This window comes from Lactuca serriola, chromosome 7 (genome assembly GCF_051521515.1).
Source record: "Lactuca serriola cultivar US96UC23 chromosome 7, Lser_US96UC23_V15, whole genome shotgun sequence".
In the NCBI taxonomy this organism is placed as follows: Eukaryota; Viridiplantae; Streptophyta; class Magnoliopsida; order Asterales; family Asteraceae; genus Lactuca; species Lactuca serriola.
The window spans coordinates 31,701,380-31,712,756 of NC_136414.1; the positions used below are offsets into that span (position 1 = coordinate 31,701,380).

Here is an 11,377-nt window from a genome sequence, read left to right on the forward strand (position 1 = left end):
CCTAATTATTACTCTTGTAACGACCCAATTTTTAAGTCCAAAAATTTCATTTTTAATTAATTGATTTATAAAAACATTTATAAGAAAACACCAGCTAATAATAACTTTTCATAAATCCACAACTCATGTCTGAAAACCACTCACAAAATAACACAATGTCAGAGTACAATCCAAAGAAACTCTAATGTGGAAAACCAACATGTGTGTATGATGTGCCGCTACCGTGCCAGCTCCTTCCCCTTCGCTGAAGAGGTACCTGAAACCAAAACTATAAACTGTAAGCACGAAGCTTAGTGAGTTCCCCCATCGTACCACATACCATACAATCACGTAACATACATACTGCCAGGAAATTCTTGGGTGCCCGACCTGCCCGGTACGACCATTCTGGGGTGCCGACCTACCCGTGCGGCCATTTTGGGGTGCCGACCTACCCGTGTCAAGCTATTCACCTACCCGTGTTAAGCCATTATGGGGTGATGACCTACCCGTCGGTCCTAACAACCGAACTTGGGGACTATTCCCCTCCTACTACCGTTATCACATATAGCATACCATGCTAGCATGTAAACATATAATCACATACTGTCAAACATATCTGGGGTGCTTGACCTACCCTTCGGTCCTAACAACCGAACCCTACTGCTATCACATATAACGTATCATGTAGTAGCAAACCTAGATGATATCACAAAGACAATCGATCAAGTAGCTGCTGTCAAACTGAGTGGGAAGTCTCTTCCTACTGCCACTCCAGAAATCCTCCGGCTACAATCCCCACAAAACACTCAGTCAGAACTGATATCTACTCTTAGGGTAAAATGACTATTTTACCCTCAAACAAGTCCAAATCAAATTCAACTTCAAGTTGACCCAACTCGCCGATTTGGGGCGTCAACTCGCCGAGTCCCTCATCCTTTACTCTTCCTTATCCACGTCCCGACTCGTCGAGTTTGGCTTCGCCTCAACGAGTTCCTCTCTTATATGAACATTGCATGAAACTCATACGACTCGCCGAGTTGTATGAAAAACTCGTCGAGTTCACCTTCATCCGAAGAACAAGTCTGAACTCGACTCACCGAGTTGTATGAACAACTTGTTGAGTTCGTCTTCAATCTTAAGGAGATTGTCTTGGACTCTTCGAGTCTGTTCTAGCACTCGTCGAGTCCCATGAACTCCAGGTCTAAAACCAAGTCTAATGCGTTGGGTCGCTCTTTCTGACCTTCTACAGTCCCTCTAACACCCAGCTAAGTTTTTTAGACCCTTATCAGATATGAGACTTTATGCCTTGGACTCGCCGAGTCCAAGAACGGACTCACCGAGTCCAGTCTTGACCAACTCCATACAGTTGATTTAAATGAGATCTAACACACCAAAACCATAGATCTGGCCTCCTAATGTCCACTTTATACGTAAAGTTCCAAACTTGATGCACATGCATGGGGTTTTTAGCTCAAAAATCCACATAAAGTGTCCTACAATGTGCATGGGGCTCTCATGGCCCTAAAGTTGGCACCTTTATGCCATGAGACCCCTCTTAAGGTCCAGATCTGAAGTCAAAACCCACTCAACACTTCCAATTCTGAAACATGACTTAGCAATCCAAAGAGATCCCAAGTTAAAGATGAATAAACACATAGATGAGTCAAGACAGGGGCATTATACCTTGAAGCTGCTGAAAATGAAGTAAAATCCCTGGATCTACTGCCCCAACTCAAGTTCCAAGCTCCTTCCTTCCTTCCAAGCTTTACAACCACACAAGAACACCAAAAATGGCCTCAACAAAGCACAAACGGCTAGGGTTTCAATGAGAAGTGTTTTGGGAGCATAAGGGACAATATGGCTGTCATATCATTGCTTAAATAGGGTGCAAACCCTCGGATTAGGGTTTTTGTCTGAACAGTACCTACTCGCCGAGCTCGGGACCCGACTCGCCGAGTTCATCACTTAAGTCCCGCGTTCCGCCCTGCTTCTACTCGGCGAGTTGGTCCTTCAACTCACCGAGTCCAAGGCCAAAATGCGAAAAATATATAAATAGCTAATGAAGGAAATACGTACCAAGAACCAGGTGCTACAACTCTATTTAGACGTGTATTTTGTTTCTATTTTAATATTTTGTTATAAGCACGTATACTACAAATATTTACGCATAGAACACCTAATATTCACCAAAAATTTCCCTTATCACACTAAATATGTTACAATTGTTGATCCTAATTATTGCATCATCTTATTAATGCCTAGTGAGAAACGTGGGTGTTACATTAATAGACCCAAAGACCTCCGGTATTGCCTCCCTAACAACCATGGTCACTTGAGTGGTGAGCATCTCCCGAATGTCTTTATATGTCAATCATGGCCTCTCCAGGCCGCCCGCTCCAGATCTAGAACCTCTAGTGAACGACATACTAAAAAACAAACTAGATTAAATCAGAAAAGCCACAATTCATACTATTACAACATTATAGGAAGATTAAACCCTCGGGGTTCGTGACTTCCTTGCTATGCATACGGGTCTTGTGCTTCCAGTAGTATGGACTCATACTACCTTCAACACATACCCGTATTTGTCTTAAGGGATCGTCACTGACAACCCGGCTACTAAGCCCAACAATTAGGATATGCATACATCTTATACTCACTCCCTTGAGAGTGGCTAATCATCCCTCAAGATGGCATACTACAACCTATGCTCACTCATGAAACTTCCACTAACCCTGCAGACGCTCGTGTATGCTAGTGTATGCTAATTATATATAACACTGGATTCTATAAACAGTCGAATACTTGATTCTACCCTAAGCCCACAACCAGACAAGAAATAAAAAAGATAAGGCTAAAGCAAACATTCTCAGACTATAAAAAAAATCTTAGTTATATACAACTATGATGTATACACTAAGCAAGTACAGTAATAATATCAGCTCCATATAGCATAACAAGAGTGAGTATTAACTCTGTTGATGTCCGATAGTGGTGGGATGGATGAAATTTTTTAAAATAAATTAAGCAGATGGTGGTGTTGTCCAAAAAAAAGAATTAATCCAATAAAAATGTTTGAAAAAATTAACTAAAACAAATTAATTATTTAATAAAGTAATATTTATTAATATATAAATATTATATATTATAGATAATATTTATTAATATATGATAATCCAATAAGAAAATTAATCCATAAAAAAAATTTAAAAAGAATTTTTTTAAAAGAAATTATTAATACATAAATATTTTATGCTAAAAATAATATTATTAACATATAATAATCCAGTAAAAAAGTTAAAAAGAAGATTATTTAAAAGAAAGTAATAATCCAATAAAGAAAGAAGCGGGGTTTGAGGCACAATTGTCTTTCCGGATCATTCAGCCAGAAAGATATGGTTTTAAAGCTTTTTGAGAACGACATATCTTATCCACAAAGTTTTTTTTTTTTTTTTGTGCAAATTAAACAGTTTTTCCAATCCATTCAACTAGAAATATTTGTTTGAACCTAGAAATATGTCTATCAAATATGACCTTAGTCTTCCTTTATTTATAAGCTTTAGAATATTTAAAATTATTTGTACAAAACTATAATAAAACATTTCTAATCATATTTTTTGATCATTCATTTATCTTCTGTCTTTATACCCATATAATCCCATCTTTCTCATTTTCGATTTTATGATACCAAATTCTTGTGTATGCCATTTTCCCTACAATGTTTATTCTTTAATGCTTCCATTTATGGTTACATTTATAATAACATAAACTCTTCGCTCAATGCTAAGCTCATAAATGTACTCCAAAAGCTTAATAAAAATATAAATAAGAACATATCTTGAATTCGTAGATCTGAAAATTTTCATGTACAAAAGTTTATCGCCTTTATGAGTTGCCAACTTTATGCTTTGCTTCAAAATGTGGTGTATAATGAATGAACACATATAGGAAATGGGAGATTCATCAAAGCTTTTATCAACATTTACTCATTTTGGCAACTTTAGCATATTTACTTCCTTTATGACAAAAGTAATCAAATCTTTATCTTCACAAATAAAGGCCAATACCAACACTTATTCTTACTTGCACCATTTATTTTTGCTTTCCTAAAACACATTCTCATTAATGCATACAAATTCTTAAGATACACGACCAAACCGGTTAGTTGGTTGATTCTGATTATTTAAATTATGAGTTGGTTGACATGGATTTTTGTTTATAATATTATAAATGCCCATTGTTGAATTCTTGACCTAATATTCATCCTAAGTACATGTTAATCATTAAGCATTTTCTTTTAAACAAAACCAATACTACTACTAAAGTCAAACTACAACAAAAAGTCAACCACAATAGCACCACTTCACTCCACCTCCTGCCACAAACCATATCTCCAAAGTTCCCTGCAAAACCACCCACAATATTACTACAATCTCGAAAGAAAGGGTCTTTGTTTGACTTTGAAGGGTCAATTTTATTCTTTTAATTCAAAATTTCGCAAGAATCGCAACAATTTGTAGACTAAAAGCTAAATATATGGATGTCAGATGTCAAAAACAATATAGTATCCAAAAACTTCTTACCTAAAGCTTCCATCTAGCCATGAACAAGAGTCGAACCATCTTCACAATCCTTGTACACAACCATCATTTGATCGACACCATGGATAAACCCTCTCCTATCATATCAAATAAAATCACACCAATCAAATAAACCATCAAGATAAAGTGTTAAATGCAAGAAATAGCAACATATTTCCTTTGCTTTGTTTATAATTATAGCATCCTGCTTCCATTTCTTTTCCTATTACATCATTATACTTTGAACACTCCATCCAATTATCACAATGTCATTCAAATACAAAGCAAATTTGAATGTTACAATGCCATAATTGGGTAGATCTTTCAAAATATAATGTCTTAATAAAAAAGGGAAAAATATTAAAATACAATGCTATAATACACAGATAAATGAAAAGGATCACTTACATTCGTACAACTCCCTAAAGGCCCTTTTGCATGTACTAAATCCTCATTCGGACACCGAGAAGCTTCCATACCTTCGGTCAATGAGAAACCAAACAGCCGGCAACTATTTTTAGCCGTCGAAACCGGTTCTTCAGGAAGCTTCTTCATCGGACTAACAAAAACTCGACGGCTTTGATCATTAAACGCCTTCACATTATCAACATAATGTACCGGATAACCGTCGGGAACCCGACCAATCGCTTGCGGAAACCTTAAAACCGATGAAGGTGAAGATGACGAAAACGCCCTCGACGGCTGACTCCATAAATTTCCATTTGAAGTTATTTCTTGACCTTGCAAGACCCGATTGAATCTTAAAGATTCACCAAAGCCTACACTCGTTTGATTTCTGGTGTTATTTGAAGGGTAAAAACCGTAAATTTCTTGACCTTGCAAGACCTTGTGGAACCTTATAGATTCCCCCAAGTCCGAGGTTGTCCGATCTGTAAAAAAAATACGTAAAAAAAGTTATCTTTTGTTGTTTTTTACGTTAAATATTAAAAAAAATTAAAAATAAGTAAAAATATGTGCCTTTGAGAACGGGAAAACCGGTACGTGTCCTTTTCGATATCGGTGACACAAAGCTTCCAATTTCCGAAACTGGACCCAATCGCTCGATTTCCCATGGAGAAACCCTATTTTGCCTTGGAACTTCCACACTGTCCCATCGTACCTGAAATAAACAATAACAGTATCAGTAACAGTGACAATAGCATTTTGAACAGTAATACTGGGAATTTAAGATAAAGTTTAAAAGGAATTTGTACCGTTAGGCATCGCCATTTAGATCCGGGCCACTTGGCGGGATCGATATCGCTAACCCCGGTCACGGTTCCCATAGACCTGTAAAATATCACGATAAAAAATGAGTTTTTTATTTTATTTTATTTTATTTTGTTTTTGTTTTTAATGGTGTTGGGAATTATGGGATTTGGCAAACCTTTGGTCTCCTGAATCTTCTGTTTCGAGTCGCATTTTGAACCGCATTCCAGGAGAGAATGTAACGGAAAGGCTTTTTAGGAACTGGTTGTATGGCACGATGCACTCCGATGAACCACCCCTAGCATTTTTGTTTGTTGAATTTAGAGGGCATAAACGTAATTTTGCTAACAAAAAACTAAAAATCAAGACCTTAGGACAATAACATTTCTTTTTCTTTTTTAAGACAAGACTCATGTCAATGGAACAAAAATTGCAATTTTTCATCCCATTAAAAACGGCACAAAACCTTACTCGTCAACACACTAACATTTTACTTCTTTGCTCTTATTGGTTTTACCTCTCAACTGCTACCACATTGAGATTGATGAACATCATGAAATTTGTTTTCTTTTTTTTTTTTGACAGGGGTAAAATCGTAATTTAATATCGTTTAGACTGTTTACTAAGTCTGTTTTGGATAAAAGTAAATGTCTGGTTCCTCACGTAGTCACGTATGACAATTTTATACTTTTATCAAGAGGTAAAAGTCTGAATATAATGACAAATTTTACCAGTTTACCCTTTTCTTTAGAGTATAGCTGAAATATTTATCTATTTCTCACAAAGTTTTCTGTGTATTTTGGAATAAAATACAAACATGTATACATTAAAGTCAAAAAGAAATAGTTATTTAGTTACCTTGGATTATAATAGACGTTGAAAACAGTTCTTCTAGAAATGGAATTGACCACATTCGCAAAGTCATTCATCTGAAGACTACAAAACGTTGGTAAACTCGAAGCCACCTTTGCTTGTGTCGCTCTTCGGATTCCCAACCTTAATACTCCATCATCACCCCTGAAACATCAGTCGCAAAATGACTAAAATGGCCTCACGTTTTTCCACACAAATTGACCAAAATGCCCTCACCTGAGAAAAAGAACCGCATCTCCGCACACAAGCTTCTTCTTGTTCACGAACGCACTCCAACCAGTCGTTAGCAAATGCCTCCGAGGCTGTCCTGCTCGAATTCAGTAATAATTTTCGATAATTATTGAAAATTAAGAAACGGTTTCAAAGGGTAAAATGGTAATTTTGTTTTTGTACCTCGGTAGATATGTCGGAATTTCCATTCGGTCCCATGAAGATCTTTGGCTACAAGCTCTTGTGAAGGCCTCTGTTGTTTATAATCCAGTGGTGGAAAGCAGTCCTCGGCGGCACGACGGGGGACGGAGAAGCCGCCGTGGGTGCTGGTATCGGAGGCGGTGAGTGTCTTGCAGAACATATGCGGCGTTGTCGACTTTTCAGCCACGCCGTTGTCGTCCTCCGCCGATTCGACTTTCCGACCACCTTCACGCCATTTCTGCTCAAGCTGTTTTATGCCACCGAACAAAATTAAGCTAAAAACCATAGTCCAAAACTGAATTATTGTCTTGAAAATCAAAATGTAAACAAACCTGAGGATCTTGAATCAAGGAAACTTGAGCGTAAACATCGTCAGTTCCAGCTTCAGCCTAATTCCATGAAAGTTCATTAATATATGACCTGATTAATCACTAATTTACAGATTATGGTAAGCAAGAATTAAACTTACGTGAAGCTTGACGTCAAGAACACAACAAAACACGTGAGGGGGGAGATTACAGTCGCCGGAAGTGGGACAATCGCCGCTGGATTGTAGCTGTTCGAGGTGACCTTGAGGGCAGTACACAACGGCGTTTCCTTTCTTCGGTAGCGATATCAGAGGTCCGGCACAAGCGTGCCACAACTCCAAACAGCACACTACCGGAGTAGAGTCAGAACCAGAACCAGAACTCACCGGCGGCGGAGCAGGAGCAGGAACAGTGATAGAACCAGATGCGTTAGAAGACGATGACGACGTTGAAACCTCATCGGTATCATCGTCGCTAACGGTGTTCAGATCGATTAAACCACACATCATCTCAGAATCTCTTTTCTTTTACAAACCCGGAAACAAATTCGCAATTCATGAAAGTGGAAAAACACAAAAGAAAGAAACTTTCTTAAATACTCTCTTTCTTCTCTCGCTTTCTCTCTCTAAAAGTAAAGGTTGTTTGCATAATTGCACATAGATACACATCAAAATCACATCTTTTGATGGGGTGTTGATTGAATTTCGTCTTTAATCCTCTGTGATTTGCTGCAAAAGTTGCAGAAGCAGCTGCAGCTAGCGCTGCCACTGCGAGGGTACGAAGAGAGAGAAAGAGAGAAAGAAGAGAGAGAGGGTGGCTGCCGGTGACGCCCTGTAATTCCGGGAGGGTGTCAATTCTGTCTCCTTCCTATTCAAACAAATCTCTCTCGTGTCGTGTTTCTTATTGGCATACATACACGCATATCCATGGAGATAAAGAGGAAAGTTTCTTTTCTCCAAACTATTTTTTAATTTTTGACAATAATTTTATCCTTTCTAGTTTCTAGTTAATATATTTGTTTTTACCTTGTTCAATAAAAATACATTGTTTAGCTAAATATAAACAATACATTAAATATAGCAAATGCCAAAGAATTATTTAATTGCATTTTTTTCCAAAAATTTCATCTATGAAATTGAATTTTGTTAATGAAACTTTTTATATAACATACAATAGACATGCATGTTTCTTAAAGATGTCTTTTTCTTAATAAACTTTGTTTCATATGTTTTGTATTTTCTTTTATTTTTAGAATAAGAATGCATAAATCTAAATTACTATTAAATTGCTTATAAATTATACATGTCTCACATGAGACTTGACTCTCAATGTTATTAAAAGATAGTGTTGGATTAATTGGTTATACGGAAAGTTTTATTATATTAAGATAACTTTGATTTTTGATTCTAAAATGTTGTTTTTCTTAGTTTTAGTATTAAATGAGGATTTTATTTTATTAGTATAAATGAAGTTAATGTTTAAAATGTTTAAGTTAATTTTTTCAGAAATAAATTTAACCAAGTAATTCTTTATTTTTTTGTTTTTATTTCTTCTTCTTTGTTCAGTTCATATATTCGGCACAAGGTACTATCAGGTAGTATACCTACACTTGGTATCAGAGCCTAGGGCTCGTAAAGACTTAGGACGATCGGTTTCAAAAAAAAAAGTGTAGCCTTCTCTGCAGAGAAGACGCAACGGGAATCGGGTTAAGTTGAAGGGGGTGTGATAGTTTTTTAGTGCGAGTTGAAGCATCTCAACAACAGCCTGATTTTTTTTTTTTTTTTGATCTGGCTTGTTGTAAGGCAGAGAGACTAACCGGAGACGCGTAATAAACAGACGGGAAGACATTGAAGCGAGTGGCTTTGATTCGGTTCATTTTGCGGGTGACGGGAGACGGTAAAGGTGGTCGTGACCTTGTTTTGTTGTTCGGTGGAAAAGTGCTCTCGGAACAAGCTTGATTAGGTCGAGGTTGTCAAAAAAAGAGAATAAGATGTTGATCGGTTGAAATCAAAAGGAAGGAAAAATCAAAGGGGTGTGTTCACATTAATCGGAAAACAATGATTGGCGAGGAAGAAAGTTCGACTTGTTCGTGATAAGGGGATACCGACGTAGGTGCGTGAAAAGTGGGTAGGAAGGACCTGTCAAAGTAGGTGAATTTGGATTCAATTCGTTTGGCATGATTGAAAGAAAACGGTGAAGCAAGTGGCTTTGTTTTCTTGGTCAGTGGAGATGCATCTTTGAGCAAAGGTGATCGGAACAAAGGAAGATATTGGAGAATAACACGGTGTGGACATTATGGTGGTGGAAGTTCAAATCAGATGGCTTTGGATGTGGTCGAGAATCTGAGAAAAGTCTAGATGGTAATGAACGTATCCAACAGGGTGCCATGTTACATGTTACATGTGTTGTGAACAATCAAAAGTGTATAGAGGACTTTGGACATGACCGAGACAGAGGTTCGGTGTCTGGGAAAAAATCGGGATGGTTCAGGGAGACGGTGAACAAAGGATGTGAATGTGGTAGTGTTCGTCGGTGGTTAATGGCGGAGAAACACAATTATAAGTGATAGACATGGACAAACCGATTAATGAGTGATTGTTGGATTAATCGGTTAGTTAATAAGAAAAGTTTTATTATATTAGGATAACTTTGATGCTAGAAGGTTGTTTTTCCTAGTTTTAGTATTAGATGAGGATTCTATTTTATTAGTATGAATGAGTTTAATGTTTAGGATGTTTAAGTTATCTTTTTTAGTAATAAAGTTCACTAAGTAATTCTCCACTCTTGTTTTTTTCTTCTTCTTTGTTCAGTGCATACCTTGGGCACCAAAGTAATATTAGGTGGTATTCCTACAAATAGCATCTTGACTACGGGTGACAATTTATGACACGACACGACAAAAATACATGACACGAAACGAAATTGGGACAAAACTGAAATTTGAATTCGTGTTCATGTTAACTGTAAAAAACACAATGTCGTGTCGTGTCGTGTCGTGTTCGTGCTCAAAATTTGACACAAAATTGACACGATTTAGCAGTTATTTATCGTGTTTTTCGTGTTATATTTGATAAAGTATTTATTAAATAAACTAGTTTTTAGTATATGTTATATTTTTTGTGTCGTGTCGTGTTTGTCGTTTTTTAATTCGTTCGTTTTCGTGTTAGTTAAAAAAAAAAAAACACGACATCGTGTCGTGTCGTGTTCGTGTTACATAAAACATTGTTGTGTCAGAAAGAAACACAAAACGATAACACGATTTGTCACCCCTAATCTTGACCATACCATTAGTACTTACGTTTTTTTAGATGAAACTTAAACCTTCATTCTTATGAAGAAAAAACACAGGCAAATACCTTTTATAATAATAATAATAATGATAATAATAATAATAATGATAAAACTAAAATCTAGCTGAGTAACAAATTTTTACAACCATATTAAAAACATGAATAATATTCATCTTTATTTTTACAATACTACCTTGAAATTTTTTGTAAGTGGTAAATATTTTTTTTTTTTCTAAATTATACAAACTAAGAACACAATATATTTAATGTTTAGTAATATATTTAATATAATAAATAGCTTACCTTATCTTGAAAAAAGAATATTTGATTATATCTTATACTATATTATAAATCACATTAGTTATATATTCAATTTTAAGATATATATAAGTTACAAAGCTTTTTATACGAATCAATTATACATAAATAATTTATTAATAGTTGCCAAAAGTTTGAAAACTTGAATTAAGAATTAAAAGTAATTAAAAATTTCAATTCGAAGCAAAATGAAATTTTAAAATATTAAATTCATATATATAAATTAAATTACATTTCTTAAAGACACCGACATTAATTAATTTACATATATAATATAAACAAACAATATAAATATAAAGTATAAACATAAATATTTTATTTAAAACTCTAAAATTTTTATTACATAATAACTAATAATAAAATTTAATAATTATTTCTACGTATAAAACTATTCGTTAAAAAACTA

The 11,377-nt window shown here is 35.6% G+C and overlaps 1 protein-coding gene across 1 annotated transcript; it reads right to left on the bottom strand.

Annotated features, from left to right (window-relative positions):
• Positions 1–4,118: 4,118 nt before the first annotated feature.
• On the bottom strand, positions 4,119–8,312 carry LOC145065028 (auxin response factor 3-like). Its single transcript, XM_079012370.1, has 11 exons — positions 7,525–8,312; positions 7,388–7,444; positions 7,038–7,302; positions 6,861–6,951; positions 6,630–6,788; positions 5,950–6,069; positions 5,777–5,852; positions 5,541–5,682; positions 4,971–5,452; positions 4,566–4,660; positions 4,119–4,385 (listed from the first exon to the last, which is right to left on the bottom strand). Exons 1-10 carry the CDS (start codon positions 7,870–7,872, stop codon positions 4,607–4,609), a joined length of 1,794 nt encoding a protein of 597 aa, XP_078868496.1. The 5' UTR covers positions 7,873–8,312; the 3' UTR covers positions 4,119–4,385; positions 4,566–4,606.
• Between the last annotated feature and the right edge of the window lie 3,065 nt (positions 8,313–11,377).